The sequence below is a fragment of the Anolis sagrei genome, chromosome 3, assembly GCF_037176765.1.
Source record: "Anolis sagrei isolate rAnoSag1 chromosome 3, rAnoSag1.mat, whole genome shotgun sequence".
In the NCBI taxonomy this organism is placed as follows: Eukaryota; Metazoa; Chordata; class Lepidosauria; order Squamata; family Dactyloidae; genus Anolis; species Anolis sagrei.
In genome coordinates this window covers 173,422,071-173,447,856 of record NC_090023.1, presented here as the reverse complement: position 1 = coordinate 173,447,856, position 25,786 = coordinate 173,422,071, and the positions used below count along the sequence as shown (strand labels likewise).

Below are 25,786 nucleotides of genomic sequence, written 5' to 3'. Positions count from 1 at the left end.
TGTCTGATTGTCTACGTTTTGTGCTTAATTGTTTTTTCTTTCTTTCTGGGGAGCAGTAGATGGAGCTTGGACAGAATGGAGCAAGTGGTCTGCTTGTAGCACAGAGTGCACGCACTGGAGGAGCAGAGAGTGCATGGCCCCGTCTCCCAAAAATGGAGGCAAAGACTGCAGTGGAGTGCTGCTCGACTCCAAGAACTGCACCGATGGACTCTGTATGCAAAGTAAGTTAACTTGCTTTAGCAAAATGCATTGGAGGTTGCAAATGTAAATAAACAGAAGCTTTACCACTGTTTCTGAACCAAAATATACCCTGCAGTATAATAATGTGTCACTCAGATTTGTGTAACGAGAAATAGTAACTTTACTTCAGTTCAAAAGGTCAAACAGCAAAAATATATACAGCAGTCTCTCTGAATTCTTACAGAGAACAGAGGGAATAAACAGTCCTTTTAAACAGTCTTTAAAATATGCTTCATGCCTTAGAAATTATCAGGCTTCAGAGAGTTGGCAGCCATTTCCTTCCTGGCTGTTTCCAGTCAGCGCTCTCCTCACTTTCTGAGTCAAAAGTGGCAGTTAAAACTGTTTGTCTCAGCAGCAAGCCGGAGACAGTTGTCAATCGGAATTCTGGCTCCTGGCATGCTCAGCCAATCAGCTGCACACATGTCTCTCCAGTCAACCCATTTATATCATGGTGCCTGTTTACAAATCCTCACAAAATGGGGCAAGAAGGAAAGAGAAAGGCAAATGTGAAGGCAATGTTATAAAGTAATAAGGGTGGGGGGAACATAGATATAACATAATTCAGCCAAAGGGAGGGATAGCCAATTCTCCAGAAGACAGGGGCAGAATTCAAAACGATCTGAACAGATTAGAGAGATGGGCCAAAACTAACAAAACGAAGTTCAACAGGGACAAATGCAAGATACTCCACTTAGGCAGAAAAAAATGAAATGCAAAGATACAGAATGGGAGACGTGTGGCTCAAGAGCAGTACATGTGAAAAAGATCTTGGGGTTCTTGTGACAACTAGTTAAACATGAGCCAACAATGTGATGCGGTGGCAAAAAAAACCAATGGGATTTTGGCCTGCATCAATAGGAGTATAGTATCTAGATCCAGGGAAGTCATGCTACCCCTCTATTCTGCCTTGGTTAGACCACACCTGGAATATTGTGTCCAATTCTGGGCATCACAATTGAAGAGAGATATTGACAAGCTGGAATGTGTCCAGAGGAGGGCGACTAAAATGATCAAGGGTCTGGAGAACAAGCCCTATGAGGAGCGGCTTAAAGAGCTGGGCATGTTTAACCTGAAGAAGAGAAGGCTGAGAGGAGACATGATAGCCATGTATAAATGTGAGAGGAAGTCATAGGGATGAGGGAGGGAACTTGTTTTCTGGTGCCATGAAGACTAGGATGCAGAAAATTGGCTTCAAATTGCAGGAAAGGAGATTCCACATGAACATTAGGAATCCTAACTGTGAGAGCTGTTCAGCAGTGGAACTCTCTGCCCCAGAGTGTGGTAGAGGCTCCTTCTTTGGAAGCTTTTAAACAGAGGCTGGATGACCATCTGTTGGGGGTGCGTTGAATGCAGTTTTCCTGCTTCCTTGCAGGGGGTTGGACTGGATGGTCCATGAGGTCTCTTCCAACTCTATAATTCTATGATTCTACGTACAGTTGAGAAACTGAGAAAATTTGTATATTCAGTACTCCCTTTGGCTAATCCTACAAATCTTTCCCAAATAAACAGAGACACAAACTTTGCTATGAAAATATCCTCATTTATGAGGAAGATTCAATTTTCGAATCCAATTTTATTGTGTCCATGCTGCCACCTGCTGTTGCCATGTGGATTTCTATTAAGATACCTTTCATTGTTTCTCCCTGGACCCAAATCTCATGCTCCCACAATGTCATCCCCTACAAAATGCTGCACTCCTACCTTTTGCCCTGGTTGTATGGCTGCTTATGTGTCACCTTCAATGAAATCATCAGATTGACCCATGTTGGCAGATGGCAGAAGAGGGGGTTGGGGGATCCTGTGCAGAGACATGGTTTCCATTTTTTGAAAAACCAAAAAATACATTTTGCCTTTCAGTAGTAGCTGCTGGCACTGGAGAAGCTCATTGCTAGGAAAAAATTAAGGCATCATGACAGTTGAGGTCGGGTGCAGTTTGCAGGCAGAATCAAGCTGTGTACTGTGCCAGCCTGCCTGCCTGCTCTTGGCGATGAGTGCTTAGCTGGCAAAAGGTGCTGAGAAGAAAACAGGCAGCAATGCATCCAGAGGCAAGAATTGCTGGTTGTGAGCCATTTCCCCCTAAACACTTCCATCAGTTTTTGAACCCTACAACTTTCAAAAGAGAGCAAACATGCAATCTCTCTCTTGCAGTCTCTGCATTAATTGTTCACTCGGTCTTGCGAAATGGCTTGAATAGCTGCTGCAGATCATCAACCTCATACAGTTAGCAACATACTGCCCAAATGCTTGTTCTTCTCCAAAAAGGGAGTTAGCAGCAATCCAAAATGGAAATTCCAAAGGCATGATGGAAAGGTTGCACATGTTTCGTTGTGAGTACAATTCAAAGACGTGGTCAGGCTAAATTGGGAATATCAACATTCAAAGGGATCTTATAGCACCTTAGAGAATAAATGAGAAAATGAAACTGATAGCATAAGCCTCATAGACTAAGTTTACTTCCTCATGCAATTGAGGAGGTAAAATGCAAAATGAATGCAGTTTGACACCATTTTAACTGCCACAGCTCATTACAATGGTGCCATGGGAGTTTTAGTTTGGTAAGGTAACAGCACTCTTTGGCAAAGAAAACTAAAACGGCTTAGGTCCAGACTATTTGACAAACCACATCTCCCTCTACAGACCAACTGGGACACTGTAGTAATTGTGCTGTCGCACGCTGGGCCTGTGCATAAGACTGTAGACAGGACATAAATTCTGTGTGCCTAACGGGACGCCAGGGCTGCCTCAGTTTAAAAACCTTTGGATTTCCTTAAAAGAGAGTCTTTAGATTGCTTAAAGGTTCAACAGAGTTCTTTATTAATGAAAACAAACAGGTACTTTAAGGCTTTCTTAACAGTCTATTGGCTCTTTCAATCTTGTCCACAGGGAACAGGCACTATCTTCTTAACTGTAACTAATGGGGAAATCCTTAACTTCCAATCTGGGCAGTCTGTCTTTGCCTCTGTTGGCATGGAGTCCCTACACCCGGTACCAACTCCTTCTGGCTTCTGCGAGAGACCCTTACCAAGCAGAGCTTTGTAGACTTCCAGGGGGAAAGGAGTTCAGGTTTCTGTGATGGCTGGCTGAAGTCCCTCAGCAAAGGAGCTGTAAGGCTGCATAACCCCAGCCAAGCTGTAGAAGACGAAGCTTTCTACAGGAGCTCTTGGTATTATGTCCTGCATTGAAAGCTTCTCTGTGTGGACTGAACCCAAAAAGGCTCCTATTCCCTCCAAAAACCCAAAAGGGGGCGGGACCAGGGAACGTAACTATAATTGACAGGTGGCTTGCCCTATGATTGCAGCCAAAAGAAGCCACTTATCTGCAGAGTCCCTGAAACTTAGGACTGCAACAAACATTCAATGCAAAGCAAACAAAATTGGAGCTCCTGGTACAGTTGTACCTGCACAGTCATCGAAGGAGGTCCTCTTCTCAGTTCCACCCCCATCCCAAGCATGGCTGGTCCAGACTATTTGACCAACCGCATCTCCCTCTACAGACCAACTGGGACACTGTGGTCATTGAAGGAGGTCCTCCTCTCAGTTCCACCCCGTCCCAAGCATGGCTGGTCCAGACTATTTGACAAACCGCATCTCCCTCTACAGACGAACTGGGACACTGTGGTCATTGAAGGAGGTCCTCCTCTCAGTTCCACCCCCGTCCCAAGCATGGCTGGTAGGAACGAGAGAAAGGGCTGCCCCTCACCTTTGGAACTCCCTTCCTAAGGAGTTAAAGATGGCTCCCTCCCTCCCCACTTTCAAAAAACAGCTCACTGTTTTATGAGGAGGAGGAATTGTAGTTGGTATCTCTGATTAATAGTTGCCATCTGTATCCGTGCCCTGCTCACCCCACCAGCTCAATAGATTTGCCCCAAAGAAATGGGAAATTATTTTTTCCATTTGATGTTTTTTCTTATGTCTGTTATAACAGGCTGTGTTTTTTATTTAATTTTAGTTAGTTAAGTTATAACTTGTATTTATATATTGGGTTGTATACATTTTGTTAGTATGGATGTATTGTTGTTGTATTCGGGCATCGAATGTTTGCCTTTTATGTTTGGAATCCACCCTGAGTCCCTTTGGTGAGATAGAGCGGAATATAAATAAATTATTATTATTATTATTATTATTATTATTATTATTATTATTATAAAAGCCTTGTAAAATTACAACTCCTTTGATACACAAAAGCATATGCTACCAACTTTTTCCTCCAAGATGATAAGAAACCCTTTGCCCACTTGTTACATGTAGGCCACATCTGACCGACCTTGACGTAATTTTGTCCTATTGCTTAGCTAAGTAATCATTTATCCGTGTTTCTAGAAATCCACAAGCCATGCATACATGTGAGCTGTAAGCCAGAGGCTTACCAGATAGTTTGGTTACAATTCCATAGTAGGCTATGCTAGCTAGGGCTGATCAGAACGGAAGGCCAAAATATTGTGGGAGAACAGAGTTGTCCACCTTTGCAATAACTGTGAGATGGGATAAATAAAAGAAGAAGAGTTATCATGTATGGCAGGGTTGTTCAGAGGAGAGATTCGATAGCAGGGGTGTCAAACTCATTTTCACCAGATCAGCCTAATAATAATAATAATAATAACACTTTATTTGTACCCCGCTACCATCTCCCCAAGGGACTCGGTGCGGCTTACATGAGGCCGAGCCCATGACACAGCAATAACAAGCAAAACCAACAATAATACAAGCAGTAAATAAAACTCATAACAGCAAATAAACATTAGCAATAGCATGACGACATTTAAAAACTTATGGCTGGGCCAAATGTAATAATTTAAAATTTAAAATATGCTGGACATGGCAGGTAAAATATGATTATTAGGGTGGATTTCCGGGAAGTGATGGGTGTGCAAAAACAATCCTAGGTCATTAATAAAGTGCATTTAAGGACAGATTGCTAGGAGTTTCTTATTCTGGGAAGGCACATTGGAATAACCACGCTTTCAGACTCCTCCTAAAGACTGCCAAGGTTGGGGCATGCCTAATGTCCTTAGGGAGTGAATTCCAGAGACGAGGGGCCACCACCGAAAAGGCCCTCTCCCTCGTCCCCACCAGTCGCACCTGCGACAGCGTTGGGAGCTCGAGCAGGGCCTCTCCAGATGATCAAAGAGATCGTGTGGGTTCGTACACAGAAATGCGGTCACACAGATAGGCGGGTCCCAAACCGTTCAGGGCTTTGTAGGTAAGAACCTTGAATTGGGTCCAGTAAATGAACGGCAGCCAGTGGAGCTCCTTAATGGTTGCATTCAAAGGGCTGGTTGTAATTGTAAGACTGTATAAATGTAACTATGTTGCCCTGGCATTGAAAGCCTTGAGGGTTACATAAAATGATGCGGTGGGCTGGATTCAGCCCACAGGTAGGGGCGGCTCAACGCATTATGCAAAGTAAGCATTTGCAGTATAGTTGATTTTGCCCAGGGGCGTTCTTGAGGTGCTCTTCGGGGGAAATAGACCTTGACATATGCGAGTTGTAGTTACTGAGATGTATAGTTCACCTACAATCAAAGAGCATTCTGAACTCCACCAATGATGGAATTGAACCAAATATGGCACACAGAACTCCCATGATGAACAGAAAATATATATCAGTGATTGGTTCAGGGGGGGTACTGTAACACCTTGTGCTGCCTTCCCTCCAATGGGCCTCAGATATCCTCATTGTATATTGTCTAAAGACAAATTGCTCTTGTATTGGCAACAAGTCAGCAACATCTCCTCCATGAACCCTGGGAACACATGATGCAAGTCAGTGTCAGAAACCCTTCCCACTGGACATGTTATTGAAGGCATGGAATGCAATGTGAGAAATTGTGGTAGGTTGAATGGAAAACAATGCTGAAATATTTTCCCTATTAGGAGAAAAGGAGGGCAAGGAAATATAAAGCACTTCCCTTGAATTATTCCTTAGTGTTTACACACCAATGTGCTTGTAACCTTTTCAATTCAGGATTTTTTATGGCTCAGAAAAGCTATAACTCCAAGAATGTGACTTTATAAGAAGAATCTATAGTCCCAAACTTAGCTTTTCCACACTGGGGGGTGAGGGAGAGTGCAGTAACCTTCGCTATCCTGGTGATTCAGCTTTCTGCAGGAGAAACTGATCAGGTGGCTGTGATGAATGAATGGTCCAGAACTACAACTGATCACATAAACTAAGAAAGTCATGAGCCATGAAGGTGGGAAAATAAGATACCCAAGAAAAGTGGCAACTCAACACTTCCAGCTGGATGAGTTGCAGGAAGCTGTGTGTCTCTTTTAATGAGGAACATTACAAGCTTTGGCTGAGAAGTGGGGTGCAAAGAGACCAGAAGTGGGGCAGTAAACAAAGACAAGAAGATAGCATAGGACATAGTAAAGGTGACAACTCCCTGCATGACCATCAGTGACAAATGGCATGGAAGAACTATTCCTTTGAATACATCCTTAGATTTGCAGTGCCACCATATACCAGTAAATTGAGTTTACACACCATATTATTTACAAATGTGTCCCGAGAAGACATATATTCTGGTCACCCAGATGCTTGTAAGAGTCCTTACCTCCTCTTCATGCTTTTATTAGTCATAGACAATGGAAGGAGAAGGTTTATCAAGCCCTTAATAGTCTACCACAGATGACCAACAAAAAGGGGTTTGCTTGATGCATTTGAAGTTGTGTGGTCCTTATTGGAGTACAATGCTAGGATTCAGGCATGTAGCGGGGGGGAGGGGCTTGAGAGGCTTCAGCCCTCCCCCCCCCCCCCCCAAATTCTCATGGTGGTGCATTACTGGTGCATTATTTAAACTGTTATGTTTATTCATATCATGATCTGATCACCATACTCAATATATCCCATATGCATGGGGGTATTGGGGTAACGATACAAAAGGTTTGCTAGGGTAGACCCTCTTTCACTCAGACTTACCCCCCCCCCCCCCCCGGAATCGAAATCCTGGCTACGGGCTTGCTAGGATTGTGTGAGGGTGCCTTAGAGAACATGCCTCTGAGAATCTTTCAAATAGTGGAATATCCTATATAATGTGCGATTGTATAGCGTATGTATAAACATTATACATACAGCGTATGCATAATCATGTTTATACATACGCTGCATTCACACATAGTGGTCCAGCAGATTTGGCTATGTTGATGATATTTCTATGATGTGGTAATGATGACATTATATATTATGTGTTATGTTTTTATTCTTGCTTGATTTTATATTTATTTGTTGTAAACTGCCCTGAGTTCTTTTGGAGAGGGGATGGGATATAAATAAAGATTATTATTATTATTATTATTATTATTATTATTATTATTATTGATCCCATAACACTTTGTCCCTCCAAAGCACTTTATACTATTAGGTTTGCTTGTATGTCTTCCACAAACGCCATTATCACCTGTTCGTCCATTCCTCGGCACTACTTCCAATTTTAATTTTTACATTTGGCCTTCCCACAGTTTTAACTGTATGTTGTCTTATTGATAATGTTATATGTTTATCGTTTATGTTTGATTTTAATTGCTTGTATTGTTGTGATTATTGCCTGTATTGTTGTGTTTGGGCTCGGCCTCATGTAAGCCGCACCAAGTCCCTTGGGGAGATGGTAGCGGGGTACAAATAAAGTGTTGTTGTTGTTATTATTATTATTATTATTATTATTATTATTATTGGCTATAATATTGCAGGAATGCAGTGCTGGTGTTTGTGAACACCTAGAAAAGTGCAAATACTTGTGAAACAAGAGCTTTGGAGCAATTTTGTGAGGCACGTGCTGTTTATGGCTTACATCCAACCTATGTTACTTCATTCTCCTTATAGTTTCTGTATGAATTGTTGCATCATGTTTACATTTTCATCCTATCCTTTCCCTTAAGTTTGCCAGTCTGTGTTCTTTTATTACCATCTTCATTGACACATCCTCATTTTTGTCAACCTTTTTTTTTTCTCCAACTTTTCCCTAACAGATAAAAGATTTGTAAGCGAACCCAAAAGTCACCGTAAGTCTCCCATTTCATGACCATTTTCTTTCATTGTAATCCATGTTTGTGTTTGATTTGGTTCGGTTTAGCTTGTTGTCCCTTACCTGTCTCTCAGGTCATCTCCATCTAGCTCTGTAGCCTCAAGGGAGGTGGGTGCACCTCAAACAAACCTTGAACATTTAGCTAGTGGTAAAGCAATGTGCACATGGCCAGGCCTAATCGACTTTGACGTTGTAAAACTGACTGCATTTGTCTTTTTTAAAAAATAGAGATAAAAGCATTTTATTCCAAATGCAATACAATTTGCCCTCCATATTTGCTGGGTTTAGTGGTGTAGGACCTCCAGGAAAGTTAAAAACCCACAAATTAAAAAAATGCTATTTTAAAAAAAAAAATCTGAGAGAACACTTTTCTAGGAACCTCTGCCCGAAGTTAACCATAGAGTTGCTCTTGAGATTTCTAGAGAAACCATATTAATCAAAACACAAACAATCACATCTGCAGAAATTAAAGCCACAATTGTGGAGGACCAAATATAGTATTAAAACTAGCACTTGTATATTTCTATATTTGAAAGGAAGGACAGAAACCAAGAAAATATTCAGTTTTCCCCACTGAGAAAAATTGTTTTTCCTTTCCATTTTTTCTCACCTTTTAGCAACTTATTATTTGTAACTCATATATACATATCAGTAACACATTAATGCATTCGCAATGCTCAGTTACAGCAAATTCCTTCATTAGCAATAACATATGTCTCAGAAATCTCTATAAGGTCATATATATTAGAAAGTTCAGAGATGTCTATGCTGGCTATTTGAATTGCAGCCCAACGGTATCTGGAAGGCTACGAGTTGAGCAGCCCTGCTTAAGTTACTGTTTCTTGTGTTTCTGTGGAGGGTTGGGATTCTCAGAAGACCACACAAAATGGTAAACGGAGCCACAATATAAATGCAATACAAAAATCCTCTTGACTCTGCTCCAGATATTCCCTTTGTGCCATTGCAGGGCAATGTGGAGAAAGACATTGGGAAAAGAAAGAGAGAACGTTAATGGAAGCGGCCACTTAGAGCTGGCTGCTTTAATGCTATATCTAAACTAAACCTTCGAGAAGTAAGAAAACTTTGAAAAGTTTTTTTGGTTTTACAGCACTCAGAATCCCCATGACAAAATAGCCAAGAACTGTGCTGGTTGGGATATTCAGGAAGATGTAGTCTGAAAAAAATCTCTGGGAGATTTTAATGGAACAACAGTCCTCTGTAGCATTTTGAAGATGATGAACATCCTCTTGAGCAAGTTCTACAATGCTCTGAACCCAAATGCAGTGTTCCCTCACTTATCGTGGACCACCCACAATAAGTGAAAATCTGCAAAGTAGGGAAGCTATATACAGTAGAGCTGCTTCTGCCTATGCAGCCCTCTCTCCCTTGCTCACTCACCCACCCGTCCTCCCTTGCTCACTACTCACCAGGCTGAGTCCTGGTTCTGCCACTGGGACATGGCCCAGTGAGTAGCGAGGGAGGGAGGGCAAGTGAGCAAGCGAGTGAGGGAGGGCTGCAAAGATTGAAGCAGCGGCAGAAGCAGGAGCCTGGAAGAGGTGGCCAGACTCCTGCTTCTGTTGCCACTGCTGCCCTTGCCGCCCTCACTCGCTTGCTCTTCCCCCCCCCCCCAACCCGCTACTCATTGGACCCAGTCCTGGTTCTGCTGCCGGGACCCGCTTGCTCATAGATGAGAGAGAGAGCGAGGGCCGCAAGGGTAGCAGCGGCGGCAGAAGCAGGAGCCTGGCCACCTCTTCCAGGCTCCTACTTCTGCTGCTGCTTCTGCCTTTGCAGCCCTCCCTCCCTCAGTCGCTCACCCACCCTCACTCACTTGCTACTCACCAGGCTGTGTCCCGGTGGCAGAACCAGGAGTAGGCCCGGTGAGTAGCTAGCGAGCGGTGGCCAGGCTTCTGCTGCCGCTGCCCTTGCCACCTTTGCTCACTTGTTCACCGACCCTTCCTCACTTGCTCACTCACCTGGCCGGGTCCTGGAAAACTGCAAAATAGCGAGTCCGCGAAAAGTGAACCGCAAAGTAACAAGGGAACACTACAAATCTTGGTCATGATCCAGAAAAAATCAAGCATATGCATTTAGCCACTTTGGGTCTCGATGCAGGAAGAAAAGTGTGTTCTAAATAATATAACAATACTGACTGTATTGAGACTTCTCTTGATCTCTGTCAGATTCTGCCCCTAACATAATAATAATAATAATAATAATAATAATAATAATAATAATAATCCTTTATTTATACCCCGCTACCATCTCCCGAAGGACTCGGTACGGCTTACAAGAGGCTGAGCCCAAATACAATAGTAAAACAATAACAACATCAATAACTCAAAAAGACAAGGCAATAACATTAACAACACACAATGATGCAATTGAAAACAATGGCAGGGCCAAATGTAATGAAAAGTTAAAAAGTGCTGGGCGTGACCAGGTGGGGTGTTTGGAGTGGGGTGGGCATATAGGTATCCTAGATCTCTGATAAAGTGCATAGAGACTGTTTTCTAGACAGAATTACATGAATCAGTTTGGGAAGGTTGAATGCAAGATCACAGATTCATGTAATATAATGCTAAAGAAAAGAGGTGATTTTAAAGATGAAATCTAGTATATTTGGGAGAAAAGAGGAGAAAACGGTCACTTGGTAACAAAGGCAATTGACATAATGACCAGCATCAAGGACTGATGGTACTTTCTCCCCTAATGAGAGCAAATTTGACATCAAAACAAGCCAACAAAGGAGGCACACGGTTCAAGGACTATTGAACATCAAGTCTGTGCAGTTCAATCAGCAAAGCTAACTCCCCACCTTGCATGTACATTTAGGTTTGAGTTAGATTACTTTTACCCCTTTCGGTGCACCAAGGGACACAAAAAGTCATATGGATATATAAATAGAGGCAATGTTAATTAGACTTCTGCCCCTGTTCTGGTGTGCACCCATCCAAGGTTAATTACCTAGTCAGTTGAAAGCATAAGGAGAAGGGCATCAAGAACGTTGAAGGAAGACTTGTTGCTTTTGAACCAACATTAACCAAACAACCAATTAGACCACAGTACTGAACACACCTTTCAAGTGCTAACCAACAAACATGATGGTGTAAAATGTATATATTGTAAATAAATCACAAACAGATGGCATATAGTGATGATTCAAAATTTTCCACGAGCATGTTTATCTTGTTCTTACTTTGTGCCTTGAAGTTGTTTCTGACTTTTGGTGAATCTAAGGCAGTCATGGGCAAACTTCAGCCCTCTGGGTGTTTTGGACTTCAACTCCCACAATTCCTAACAGCAGACTGTTAGGAATTGTGGGAGTTGAAGTCCAAAACACCTGGAAGGCTGAAGTGTGCCCATGCCTGGTCTAAGATGAACCTATCACAGGTTTTCTCGGCAGCAAGTGGATCTTAGCCACGTTCCATGCACAAGACACACAGACAAGAGTAGAGATGAACAGAAAAATCTTTATTCTTAATGGCAGAGATGAAACACAAACTTGCAACATTGCATACAAAAACAAACAGTGCAAGAAACTTACATAGTCTTTGTAAGGCATCTTCATCTTAAGTCAAAAACAAAACATAAACCTTGAGCAAATAGCTATTCCACGGTAGCCTCCTTTAGAGCAGCATAACAGCTTCTCTCCAACCTGCTCTTCAGAGCAGAGCCTTTCAGCATAGATCTCCTCAGAGAAAAAGCTCTCCAGAACTGTATTCTAAAAAAAACCCATACAGTTATACCCTATCGGGTGTGGTCCAAGATTGCTGGTTGACCTACATTACCAGCTGCACATAATAATTACCATCATAAGGTTTTTCTTCAATACACACACACACTTGGTCCTGCTACAACTTACTGTAACAGTTCAGAGACGGTTGGTTTTGTCTTTCTTCATGACTGAAAGAATGTGACTTGCTAAAGATTACCCACTGAGTTCTATGACCGAGCGGGGATTCAAACCCTGGTCTCTAGAGTTGAAGTCCAGTGCTCAAAATCATTACACAATTCTGCCAACATTTATGTTCAATATACAAATATAGCACAATCGAAAGCCAGATCGGGGTATAGGGTGGCAACCTGTGCTGGACGGGGTTACACTCCCCCTGAAGTCACAGGTCCGCAGTTTGGGAGTCCTTCTGGATTCATCAGTTACGCTTGAGGCTCAGGTGTCGGCAGTGTCCGGGAGGGCTTTTGCACAATTGAGACTAGTGCGCCAACTGCGACCTTACCTTGTAAAGGCTGATCTGGCCGGGGTGGTCCATGCCTTGGTCACCTCTAGATTGGATTACTGTAATGCGCTCTACATGGGGCTGCCCTTGAAAACGGCTCAGAAATTTCAGCTAGTCCAACGGGCGGCGGCCAGGATGTTAACTGGTGCTCCTTTCAGAGAGAGGTCAACCCTCCTGTTCAAGGAGCTCCATTGGCTGCCGTTCATTTTCCGGTCGCAATTCAAAGTGCAGGTGCTTACCTACAAAGCCCTAAACGGTTTTGGACCTGCCTACCTGCATGACCGCATCTCTGTTTACAAACCCGCACGCACCCTTCGTTCATCCGGAGAGGCTCTGTTCACGATCCCACCGGCGTCGCAAGCGCGGTTGGTGGGGACGAGGGACAGGGCCTTCTCTGTGGTAGCCCCCCAACTATGGAACACCCTCCCCAAGGACATCAGACAAGCCCCTACATTGGCAGTCTTTAGGAAGAGCTTGAAGACTTGGCTATTCCGATGTGCCTTTCCAGAATAGGAAACCCCAGCAACACGTCCCAGAAGCACTTTATTAGAGATTTAAGATTGTCCGCACATTACACTTACCCAAATGTCCTATATCCCACTTGTCATACTCAGCACTTTTAATCTGTACCCACTACATTTGGCCCGGCCTTAGTTTTTATTGTGCTATGGTGTACTGTTTTTTACTGTTTATCGTTATTGTTTTAATGTTTTGATTTGCTTTATGGCTTATGTGTATTTGTTATATTGTTGTTTTATTGAGGCCTTGGCCTTTGTAAGCCGCATCGAGTCCTTTGGGGATGCTAGCGGGGTACAAATAAAGTTAATAATAATAATAATAATAATTATTATTATTATTATTATTATTATTATTATTATTATTATACAATGAACAGTGTTATACACTAGGATATGTAGTAGCTGAAGTATTATGCATCAGGAGAAAAATAGGCATGCAGTTAATAAGCTCCTTCTGTGATTCTAAGAGACTCCATCAGAAACCAGTCTAAAATGACAGTCTGTCCAAAATAATATGCATCATGCAGACAAAAAAAATAAGCTTGTGCATAAGCCAAAGATAACACAAACATTGCTGAACCACCAAACCAAGAATGACTATTTATTTTTATTAAAAAGCCATCATCATTTGCATGTATTGTTTTTTGCACATCCCAGTAGCTGTAAAATCCTCCCGGATACTGTGCATCCTCTTTCTGAGATTATATTATATAATCAGGTTCTTCCATAATTCCGAAATAATATCTCATATAGTTGATATTCTAGTCAATTCCCAAAGGAGCACACCTGATTACTGGCTTACTGGAAACAGTACTTCTTGCTCTTGACAGATTGGCAATGACTATCCTTCCCAGCAAGCCATTGTCTTTTGTTTACATACATATCTGTTGGTATTTTTGTGATTCTCTTTACAGACAGTATAATTTCTGGTGTTTATAATCTTCTGTGGTGCCCTCTTCATTAAGCCTACTATTTCTTCCTCGTTCCGACTCCATCTCTTGCCCTAAAAATACAGTTTAGCTTTTTGTTTTCACATACCCTTCCATCTGCGGAGGGAAGAACAAAATAGAAGTTTATAAATCATAGAACAAGAATTCAGTTCACAGTTGTGAAAGAAAGCATTAGTGGAGAAGGCCTTCCCCCAGTGGATGCCCAGGCTCTGGAAATCTGTTAACAGGGTGGGTAGAATGGCCCTCGCTGCTGTTTTTCAGACAAGAGGAGGAAAAAAATATATATTATGAACTGAAATTTTTTTAAGGCTTTTAACATTCGGAATTGTATGCTTTAAAAAAAATTAGTACTGATTTCAATGTTGATCTTTTGCATCTTTTCACTATACTTGTTTTAATAATAATAATAATAATCTATAGAAATACAAATGTAATGTTCGTTTGTGGTATTCACAGAACTCAAAAACCAGTGGGCCAATTGACACCAAATTTGGAGAGCATAGACCTAACAATCCAATTTATGTCCTCCACTCAAAAAAATTGATTTTGTCATTTGGGAGTTGTAGTTGCTGGGATTTATAGTTCACCTACAATCAAAGAGTATTCTGAACTCCACCAATTATGGCATTGAACCAAACGTGGCACACAGGACTCCCATGCCCAACAGAAAACACTAGAAGGGTTTGGTGGGCATTGACCTTGAGTTTGGGAGTTGTAGTTCACCTACATCCAGAGAGCACTATGGACTCAAAAAACGATTGATCTGGACCAAACTTGGCATGAATATTCAATATACCCAAATATGAACACAGGTGGAGTTTGGGGGGAAAATAAACCTTGACTTCCATTTTGAAGACAACTTACAAAGAGGTAACTGGAAAGTGACAACTTATTTTTAATCTTCTCCTTCCACCTAGTGTTAGAGGCAACTGGTGATGTAGCGTTGTATGCTGGCCTGGTGGTTGCCATCTTTATCTTCATTGTTATCCTGATGGCTGTTGGGGTGGTCGTGTACAGGCGCAGCTGCCGGGACTTTGACACCGACATAACCGACTCTTCGGCTGCCCTGACAGGAGGCTTCCACCCAGTCAATTTCAAAACCTCCAGACATGGTAAGACCTTACCTAGCTTGTTCTAAGGGTCTGTGCCCCCCTTGTTTCAGGGGCTCTTTCTACAGAGTTTTGGTTTCTTGAGTCAGAAGGAAAAAGCATGTATAATGAGAAATGTTTCCTGAAAGCTGCAAAGTCTCACAAAGTTCCTACTTGCCCTGAAATCCCTCACTGTCTTTAGCCACTTCATTTTCTCTCTATCCATAAAATGACAATATTATACAAGTACTTAGACTAAAGGTAGAAGCTGTAAGCAACACAACTGTAAGTAACAAAGTAGTCCATGTTAAAATAAAACATCACATCTCCTCTCCTGAATAGTTTTTCTAATACAGTATGTCCTATGCGTACATGGGGGATACATTCCAAGACCACTCCTTCCCATTGATACTTGATGGTTAAAGTCCTGTGGCTTCACAACTCCTGGGGTGAAGTTTTCCAGTTGTTTGAAGAATGAATGAGTGAATGAAGCTTTATTTATACCCTGCCTCATCTCCCAAAGGGTCTCAGAACAGCTTACAGCAAAGTAAGAAAATAAATAAAGCTTCATTCATGTAAACTATGTAACAAAAGTTGGGGAGGGGGATTTGTTCCTTGTTTGAAAGTGTTGTCCCTGTTTAATTGTGTGGTACTTACTTTGAAAGTAGTTGTAATGTTCTAGAAACTTCGTTTTTGTGGCTGCCACAAACTATGTTGAATTGCTTGAGACTCGATGGGATATTCATCATCATCATCATCATTTAATTACTTATTAATCGCCCTCCATCCGAGAATGCTCCAGGCGATTTACAGTTAAATTGTAAAAGATAAAATACATACATACAAAAATTAAAAATTAACAGGGATCGAATGCTCTAGTAAAAAGCCAGGTCTTAAGTGCTAGAGTAAAAGGTCCTAAGTCACACATGGCTCTCATGTAGGGCGGCAAGGAATTCCACAAGGCAGGGGCAGAAATAGAAAAAGCCCTGCATCTGGTCCTTTCCAAGTGCACTTCTCTAGGACCCGGTATATAAAGTAAGTCACATTGGGATGGTCGTTGCGACCTCCGATGATGGGAGAATGAGAGATGATCCCTAAGATACGATGGACCCTGGCTGTAAAGAATTTTAAAGGTCAGAACTAACATCTTATACAGGCCACAGTACTCAGTTGGAAGCCAATGTAAGTGTTGCAGCACTGGTGGTATATGGCATTTCATGGGTGTTCATGTGAGTAACCTGGCTGCCGCGTTCTGAACGATATGATACGATACGATATTCATTCAAAAACTATAGCAAATGTGCTTCAGGGTGTCCCGCAAAAACACAGTTTTTGCAGTTTAATAAACTTTTTCCATGTTTTTATGATAGAAGCAATTGGAAAATAATATTTATAACCCAGGAATAAAAATTGCGTTACATTGTGTTATTCACTTAAATGCAGTCTTCCTTTGATTTTATAACTTTATTTAGAATGACCTCAGGAATACATCAGAACTGTTAAGGTTCAGACTATTTTATGGTACCCAAGTAGTGAAACCCTTCTGTTTACTAGTCCACAAGTTGTCAGATGCATCCATCTCAAAGATTTTATCTCTAATTGCCTTCTGTCTAACTGCAATAGGGTTGTTGTTGACCTGTCAAAATACTGATGGCACAGGGCCAACCAATACTGAACCCAGCTTCCCCACTTGTATTGTTCCATCAAGCATTGCTTTATTATACTCTCATCCTCCATTTGATTTTGGAAAACACGGGGGATTCTGGGATCAAACTGTAGCAGATACCAACAGCCTACTCTACTCTGTTCTTGGATTACATCGCCCATTATGACAAGCATTTAAATAAAATTAAGCATTTCTTATGCTCTCTTTTGCAGACACTCCACAACTACTACACCCTTCGATGCAGCCTGACCTCACAGCCAATGCGGGTATATACCGTGGTCCCATGTATGCTTTGCAAGATTCCTCTGACAAGATCCCAATGACCAACTCTCCATTGCTTGACCCACTCCCTAACCTCAAGATCAAAGTATATAATTCCTCCACAACATCCTCTTCTCCTGGGATACATGAGGCAGCAAACCTTTTAGGAACCATGCCCTCAGGCACTTTCCCAGGAGAGAACTTCAGGGACAATCACTTCATGAACCTAAGGAATAAGACCATGGGCTCTCAGCAGCTCTTAACTCTACCCCGGGAGCCTGGGAATAGTGCTACTGGGACATTTGGCTGCCTGGGAGGAAGACTCACCATCCCTGGAACAGGTAAATATCAGCATGAAAGGAATATTGTCCTATCTTGACTCCAAGCAGGATCTCATGGATGCAAGGGTAGGAAGCTGGGTAGGAAGCGTAGGTGGAGATGTGCTGACCCAAACACAGTCCATCAGGATCAGTTTGGGGTGGTATGTCAGGACTTTGGATAATTCCAATGAAAGTATATGAAATGCAACTGAGCTTTATGGCAGAACTTTCCAAACTGTGTGTCACAATATGTTAATGGGCCTCCTGCAATATGCATGGATCGCAGTCAGGATTGCAGATAGAGGCGGTATTTCAGGACCTTGGACAACTCCAGTGAAAGCTTGTGAAATGCAGCTGAGCCTTTATGGCAGAGCTTTCCATACTGTGTGTCACAACATGTTAGTGTGTCAGCTATGGTATGTAGATATGTCGCACAAAGGTATCCTGGAAATGTAGGTTATTGTCTTTCAAATGATTTATTTTGAAATATATAAATGAAAGTTTTTTTGAGATATGTTGTATCCTCATACGTTTTATTAAAATTCAGATAGATAGATAGATAGACTGACAGACAGACAGACAGACAGACATATATAGCTTTGCTAATAACACTGGACTACTGTGTTGTGAAATGATGCATGTCTAAAAAGTGTGTCATAAGCATGAAATGTTTGGAAAGCTCTACCTTACGGATTCCCAAATCATTTTATATCTATCTATTAGGCCTGGGTAACAACGGAAAAATTTGTTTCTAAAATCGATTCGTTTTTTGGGGGTTTTTGCGTTTCGTTATTTAAAATAATTACAAAATTTTCCTTTTAAAAAGTTCGATATTTACGAAATTTCGTAAATGTGAAAAAAATTACAAAACATTAACGAATCGATTTCCGAAACAATAACGAATCGATTCGTTAATGGCGGACGCGACCGCGAAATACGCTAAAAAACCTCCAAAAACTTCTGAAGCTTCCCTCTCCCTCTGTTGTTGACTGTTGGTGTGATATTATAATTTTTTTTCACTAATTAAACAAAAAACTTGCCCCAGACATGCAGAAATAATAACGAAACGACCTCAGAACAATAACGAAATGAATACAATAACGAAATACGAAGCATTTAAAAAACGTGTTTAAAAATTCGTTTTTTAAAAAAATTGCTCCAGAATGGTTCGTTATCGTTTTGTAATTGAAAAAATTAACGAATTATTAACGAATTACGAATTAACGAAACGAAACCGCCCAGCCCTACTATCTATCTATTTATCTATCTTATCTATCTATCTATCTATCTATCTATATTATTGAATTTCCGAGTGACAATGAAAGTGGAGAAACAATTGTGAGATATAGTAAAATAAGAAAGGGGAGCGACTAGAGGGGAAAAAACGGACTAAATAAGGCTCTCTCTTCTTCTACCTCTCTGAGAATAGAAAGGGTGGTACATCGAAAGCGTGGGAACAATTTCCGGAAAGAAAAATGAGAGAGGTTTTGAAGATGAGGCCACTTACTGACTGTCCAACAGAATATCGATTCTCAAATCCTGACTGTCTCTCCCAGAATTCACGCTCCTATCATTCCCTCACCTTTCTGCTTGTTGTGGTTACCATCCAGAAAAGGTGCTCCTGATAAACAACCAAAGCTAGTATAAAACACACAGATCCACCTGGAAATTCAGAAGTCAATCTCCATCTGTAATATAACCCTAACGAAAAAAATATCCTGTGAACCTTTAGTTTTACAGAGAGGTGGATAGTGAGTCAATTAAGAGCAAGGATATATTTTGCATCCTTCATCTATGGTTCAGATAACATGAACACCTTCTCATGCGTTTCCATTATTTGCCATCATTCAACCCATTATTCGGCTCATGCAACCAATCAAGGATGATACTTTCTGATTAATTAGATGTTCATTCCTGATGCTGGTAATGTTTTAAAATATCACCAGAGAAACAGCCAGCTTGATCTACAATGGCATATTTTAGCTCTCTTTCCCCTAGATTTAATTACAGCTGGAGTGACAAAGCCAAAGATCATTATGCAGTGGTAGAATCAGCTTTTGGGGTTTCCTCTAAAATAAAAACAAAACCAGGCACTTTCCTAAGGCAGAATTTGGCTGAATGCATGCAGTGAGCATTAAATATCATGTAATACTTGGGCAGTTTACTGAAACAATGTTAGCAATTGTAATGCTTTATGCTCCATTTAATGTGATTAAGCATGCCTTTCAAAGTATTCTGTGAAAAGATAGATCATAACAATGTGTGCAGACTTGGTTAAGGTCAGCACCTCATGCAGAGCGCAGGTTCTCATTGCCTTTCTGCCTGCAGAAGGCACATTATTATTTATTATTATTTATTTACAGCTTTTATATTCCGCCCTTCTCACCCCGCAGAGGACTCAGGGTGGATTACAGTGTACACATATATGGCAAACATTCAATGCCAATTTTTGACATACAAACATATACAGACATAGACAGAGGCTATTTAACTTTTTCTGGCCACCAGGGGAGCTGTCGCTTTCCTCGTCCATCTGCAACGCTGATGAAGCACTTCCACATTCCCCGCATGCTTCCCCGCTGGAATGCTTTCCTGGAGTCTTCTTTATGGCCTCATAAATCAGTTAATTTAGCCTCCCAACACTTTTTAAGGTGGTACCTAATTTTCCTACTTGACAGATGCAACTGTCTTTCGGGTTGCAGAGGTCGACAACAGGCTACACACAATTGGTTGGAAACCCACTCCAACCTGGGCTGGCTTTGAACTTCTTGATTTTTTGGTCAGAGTGATCTTAATGCAGCTGACACTCAGCCAGCTGCGCCACAATCCCGGTGCCACCACATAAAGATGGAGGAGGAGGCAAAGTGAGAAACATTGGAGAATGTATTGTTGTTCATTCAGTCAGTCACTTCCGACTCTTCGTGACCTCATGGACCAGCCCACACCAGAGCTCCTTGTCGACCATCACCACTCCCAGCTCCTTCAAGGTCAAGCCAGTCACTTCAAGGATACTATCCATCCATCTTGCCCTTGGTCGGCCCCTCTTCCTTTTTCCTTCCATTTTCCCCAGCATCATTGTCTTCTCTAAGCTTTCCTATCTTCTCATTATGTGGCCAAAATAGTTCATCTTGGCCTCTAATAGCCTTCCCTCCAATGAGCAGTCGGGCTTCATTTCCTGAAGTATGAACTGGTTGGATCTTCTCGCAGTCCAAGGCACTCTCAAAACTTTCCTCCAACACCACAGTTCAAAAGCATCGATCTTCCTTCGCTCAGCCTTCCCTATGGTTTGGAGAATGTACTACATGATTAATTAATGTGTTTTGGAGATTGTACTATTAATAAAACACATTAATTAATTGCTGAGTACAGGAAAAAGCAGAGAAACATAGTCCCTGCTTGATATCTAAAGAACAGGCAGAGACACAACGAGAGAGAATCAGGAGGAGAAATCTCAACCAATATTGCTTTCAGTCAGATCCCGATGAAGTTACAATTAGTTCCCACTGAAATGAATGGGGCTTAGTTCACAAGAAATATGTGATGCTGGTTTCAGTGTTAATTTGAACTTGGGTTTATGCTTTTTTGAACAAAACAGTAGTCTCCTGCCCCTTTCCCAAGAGAACACTTTGAAACCAAGCAGGAGTCAATCCAGCTCCTTTTAAGAAGTTATGCGTTTCTCCATTTCCACCCCAGTTAAAAACTTAGAAGTAGGGTGGAAGTCTTATTTATGGCAACTAGACTTAATGGCAGACACTTCAAAGGAACATTTATTTATTTATTTATTTGGTTTACTTTTATCCCGCCCTTCTTACCCCGAAGGGGACTCAGGGCGGCTTACATATCCAAGGCACAATGCAATGCCCGTAACATACAGCAGAATAAAACAGAATAGCGCAAATTAGCAATTAACAACAATACATTACATCTATACCCGCTAAAACCAATAAAACCAATAAAAATTTCATACAAACCGATACAAACCAATTACTCCTTATTGCCAGTCAATGTTCGCTATCTCATAGTTCAGAGTGTCCTTCCACATTTATTAGTCTTGCCTGTCCTATTTGTCTGGTTGTCCTTACCTAGTTAGCAGATTGCCCGAAGGCCTGGTCCCACAACCACGTCTTTACCTTCCTCCTGAAAGACAGGAGTGATGTCGATGCCCTGATATCCACTGGGAGTGAGTTCCACAGGTGAGGGGCCACCACTGAGAAGGCCCTGCTCCTCGTCCCCGCCAGCCTCACTTGGGAAAGCGGTGGGGTCGAGAGCAGGGCCCCCTCAGATGATCTTAAATTCCGTGGTGGGACGTAGAGGGAGATACGTTCGGACAGATACACTGGACCGGAACCATACAGGGTTTTTTTAGGTCAAAACCAGCACCTTGAATTGGGCTCGGAACTGAACCGGCAGCCAGTGGAGCTGACACAGCAGAGGGGTGGTGTGCTCTCTGTATGTCGCCCCGGTAAGCAGCCTGGCTGCCGCTCGCTGGACCATTTGAAGTTTCCGAACCATCTTCAAGGGCAACCCTACGTAGAGTACGTTGCAGGAGTCTATTGTGCAGTAGTCACATGCAGTAGACAAGTTAGGACAAGATCCCAGTACCCTTCTCTACCACACTTTCTCTTTTGAAGTATGATCTTCCACAAAAACTACCTTTCCACCAAGATTTTCTGAGATAGCTCAGGCCTTTCCCCACTTTCAAATGCGTTGTTCCCGTGATGTCATGTCATGTCATGGCTGCATGTCAATAGAGGATGATGCCAGAATCAAAGTGAGCAGAACCACCACTTTCTCTCTCAAATCATATTCCTTGGTCTCTTTCCTTCTCTCTTCATCACTGCCAGAAAAGAGATGCATCGCTCTTGCCAGAGGTCTGAAGTGATCACAACCAGAAATAATTACTCATGAAATTGGGTCAAGGGCCACATGCAGCCCTAGAGCAGCTAGTTGCCCATCCCTTCTTCACAGTAGAGTTTAATGTTGTATCTTTTTATGAATAGCATTTTCATTTTCTCTATTTTTTTCCTTTTAGGGGTGAGTCTCTTGGTGCCACATGGAGCAATTCCTCAGGGGAAGTTCTATGAAATGTATTTGATGATCAACAAAGCAGAAAATTCTCTGTAAGTTAAACAGATTGTGTCATTTCTATCTCTTTTTTCTTTCTGCCCCATCTTACCTTATTTGCTATGTAGTGGCTGCTATACAAAGAGCTAGTTTGCCCAGTGGAGTTTTAGATTGAATGATTTTTAACCAACATCTCTCTTGGCCACCATATCGACATTTTGCCTCCTTGTGTTTGCCCTCTCCAGCTTGCCCTCAGAAGGCACACAGACAGTGCTGAGTCCCATGGTGACTTGCGGTCCCACTGGCCTGCTCTTATGCCGCCCTGTCATCCTGACTGTGCCACACTGTGCAGACGTCAGTTCTCCAGACTGGATGTTGCAACTCAAAACTCAGTCTCACCAAGGAAACTGGGAGGTAAGCCAAATTCAATGATGAAGGATCATGGAAAGAGGTGAAGATGATAATTATATGGGTTGGTTGCTTAATTCAGCAGATCTAAAATACTGCAGCTAGGGTGTTATTTATTTGTCGTGTCAGAGCAACCAGTCCATTATATTACATTTCTAACAGAACAAAGCAAACAAACAGACAAAATACAAAACTTGTGAGTTTGGTAGTTGGTTAAATGTCCTTTGATCAGTATCTGGCTACTTGGAGTGTGGTGTTGCTGCAAGAAGGTCCTCCATTGTGCATGTGGCAGGGCTTAGGTTGCATTGCAACAGGTGGTCAGTGGTTTGCTCTTCTCCACATTCGCATGTCGAGGATTCCACTTTGTAGCCCCATTTCTGAAGGTTGACTCTGCATCTCGTGGTGCCAGAGCGCAGTTTGTTCAGTGCCTTCCAGGTCGCCCAGTCCTCTGTGTGCCGAGGAGGGAGTCTCTCATTTGGTATCAGCCATTAGTTGAGGTTCTGGGTTTGAGCCTGCCACTTTTGGACTCTCGCTTGCTGAGGTGTTCCAGCGAGTGTCTCTGTAGATCTTAGGAAACTATTTCTAGATTTAAGTCGTTGGCATGCTGGCTGATACCCAAACAGGGTATGAGCTGGAGATGTCTCTGCCTTGGTTCTTTCACTATTGGCTGCTACTTCCCGGCGGATGTCAGGTGGTGCAATACCGGCTAAGCGGTGTAATTTCTCCAGTGGTGTAGGGCGCAGACACCCCGTGATTATGCGGCATGTCTCATTAAGAGCCACATCCACTGTTTTAGTGTGGTGAGATGTGTTCCACACTGGGCATGCATACTCAGCAGCAGAGTAGCATAGCGCAAGGGCAGATGTCTTCACTGTATCTGGTTGTGATTCCCAGTTTGTGCCAGTCAGCTTTCATATGATATTGTTTCTGGCACCCACTTTTTGCTTGATGTTCAGGCAGTGCTTCTTAGCTAGGCTGTTGATTGAGGTTAAGTACAGGAATCATGTGACACCATCCCACTCACCATTGAAACAAATTCACTGGCTACCAGTCTGTTTTGTTGCACAGCAAGCGGATCTTAGCCACATCCCATGCACAAGACACACAGACAAGAGTAGAAATGAACAGAAAAATCTTTACTCTTAATAGCAGAGATGAAATACAGACTTGCAATGTTGCATACAAAAAACAAACAGTGCAAGAAACTTACATAGTCTTCGAAAGAAACACAAAATAAGGCATCTTCATCTTAAGTCAAATGAGAAAACGAAACATAAACTTTGAGCAAACAGCTATTCCACCATAGCCTCCTTTAGAGCAGCATAACGGCTTCTCTCCAACCTGCTCCTCAGAGCAGAGCCTTTGAGCATAGATCAGAGAAAAAGCTCTCCAGAACTGTATTCTAAAACCCATACAGTTATACCCTATCGGGTGTGGTCCAAGATTGCTGGTTGACCTACACTACCAGCTGCACATAATAATTACCATCACAAGGTTTTTCTTCAACACACACACACTTGGTCCTGCTACAACTTACTGTAACATGTTTGTGGACACAATTCAAAGTGTTAGTTTTGATCTCTAAAGCCCTGTATGGTTTGGGTACAGACTATTTGAAAGACCATATTTCGCTATACAAGCCAGCTCATGTTTTAAGATCTGCAAGGGAGGACTTTCTTTTAGTCCCACCACCTTCACAAGCACATTTGGTGAGGGCACAGGAGAGAGCCTTAATGTGGTTGTTCCCAAACTGCAAAACTCCCTTCCTCAAGAGGTCTGGTTGACCCCCTCCCAGTTCTCAGTAGTTTGTGCAGTACTGGTATGTGTGAAGTGGTGTACTATGTTGTACAGGTTAGGTATCCCTTATTCAAAATGCTGTGTTTGGGATTTTGAAATTCTTCTGTATATACATCTTGAAGATGGAACCCAAGTCTAAACATTACATTTGTTTTTGTTTCATACGCACCTTATACCCATAGTCTAAAGTCAATTTTACATAAATATTTAAATAATTTTGTGTACAAAACAAATTATTTTAAAGAATTTTTTGCACAGAAAGCCATCTAGGCATCCATGTAGACCATTTCAGATTTTGGAGTATTTTGGATCTGAAAATCCAGATAAGGGATATTCAACCTGTACTTCTTTTATTTTATTAGTAATTACTATATGCTTTACCTGTGTTTTAAAAGTATTTTTAAGCATAATATGATTATGTAATTCACATTTAACTTTTTAAAGCTAGATTTTTTACTTAATCTTGTTTAAATTGCTGAAAGCTGCCTTAAATCCCAATTCAAGAGAAATGCCGGGTATAAATTCTGTAAATAAAGCTTGATGACTGGATGATATCTTGAAAAACATTGCCATTTCTACTTGCAGTAATCTAACGTATATTGTTCAATAGTCTGTGGAACAGGCTTGTTATTTGAAATTTGAAGTTAAATTTTTCATTGTGTGCTTTTACTTTCACAGAGGCAAAACTCCTAAAATGATGCCATCTTCTGTCAGTCACAGACATTTTAAATGATGGTCTCTCTCCTCAGAATTATATTATTTCTTTTAAATTTCTTAGCTTAGCTTTTAGCACCCCTTTCCCCATCATGAATCCTTAGATCTTCAGATATAGGACACCTCAACCCCTTATTTAAAGTGGTCAGATGTTAAAGATGGTGTGTTGCACGGCAAGAAACATATGGAGACTCCAAAACCGAAATCAAGGATATAATGGGGATTAGTGTGTGAGAGAGGGAGGGAAAGAAGGTGAATATATATACTAGGCATGGGCAATTAAAAAATGATTCTAAACTGTGTTCAAAAGTAGGGGGTACTTCCAAAACTTCTGAATTGATTTGTTATTGGTGGACGCGCATGCGCATTAGGGGAAAACAGTACTGACACTTGGGAAACTTCGGTGCAGAAGGGAGGCAGTTGAACCCCCCCTCCCCCCCCCCAAAATAACTTTGGTGCCTTTCCCCTGACATAGGGAAAACACCTGGGTGTTGGGGTCCAG

At 41.8% G+C, this 25,786-nt stretch overlaps 1 protein-coding gene across 2 annotated transcripts in view; it reads left to right on the top strand.

Moving 5' to 3' along the window:
- The window catches only part of UNC5B (unc-5 netrin receptor B), a 367,951-nt gene that overhangs the window by 310,163 nt on the left and 32,002 nt on the right, over window positions 1–25,786 (top strand). The window contains exons 7-12 of one of the 2 annotated variants that reach the window (XM_060768851.2): window positions 57–221; window positions 8,208–8,240; window positions 14,884–15,078; window positions 16,933–17,322; window positions 22,334–22,421; window positions 22,611–22,779. In XM_060768851.2, the coding sequence (XP_060624834.2) occupies window positions 57–221; window positions 8,208–8,240; window positions 14,884–15,078; window positions 16,933–17,322; window positions 22,334–22,421; window positions 22,611–22,779 (1,040 nt within the window). The remainder of the gene's footprint in view (window positions 1–56; window positions 222–8,207; window positions 8,241–14,883; window positions 15,079–16,932; window positions 17,323–22,333; window positions 22,422–22,610; window positions 22,780–25,786) is intronic. The other variant, XM_060768853.2, reaches the window with a different exon arrangement.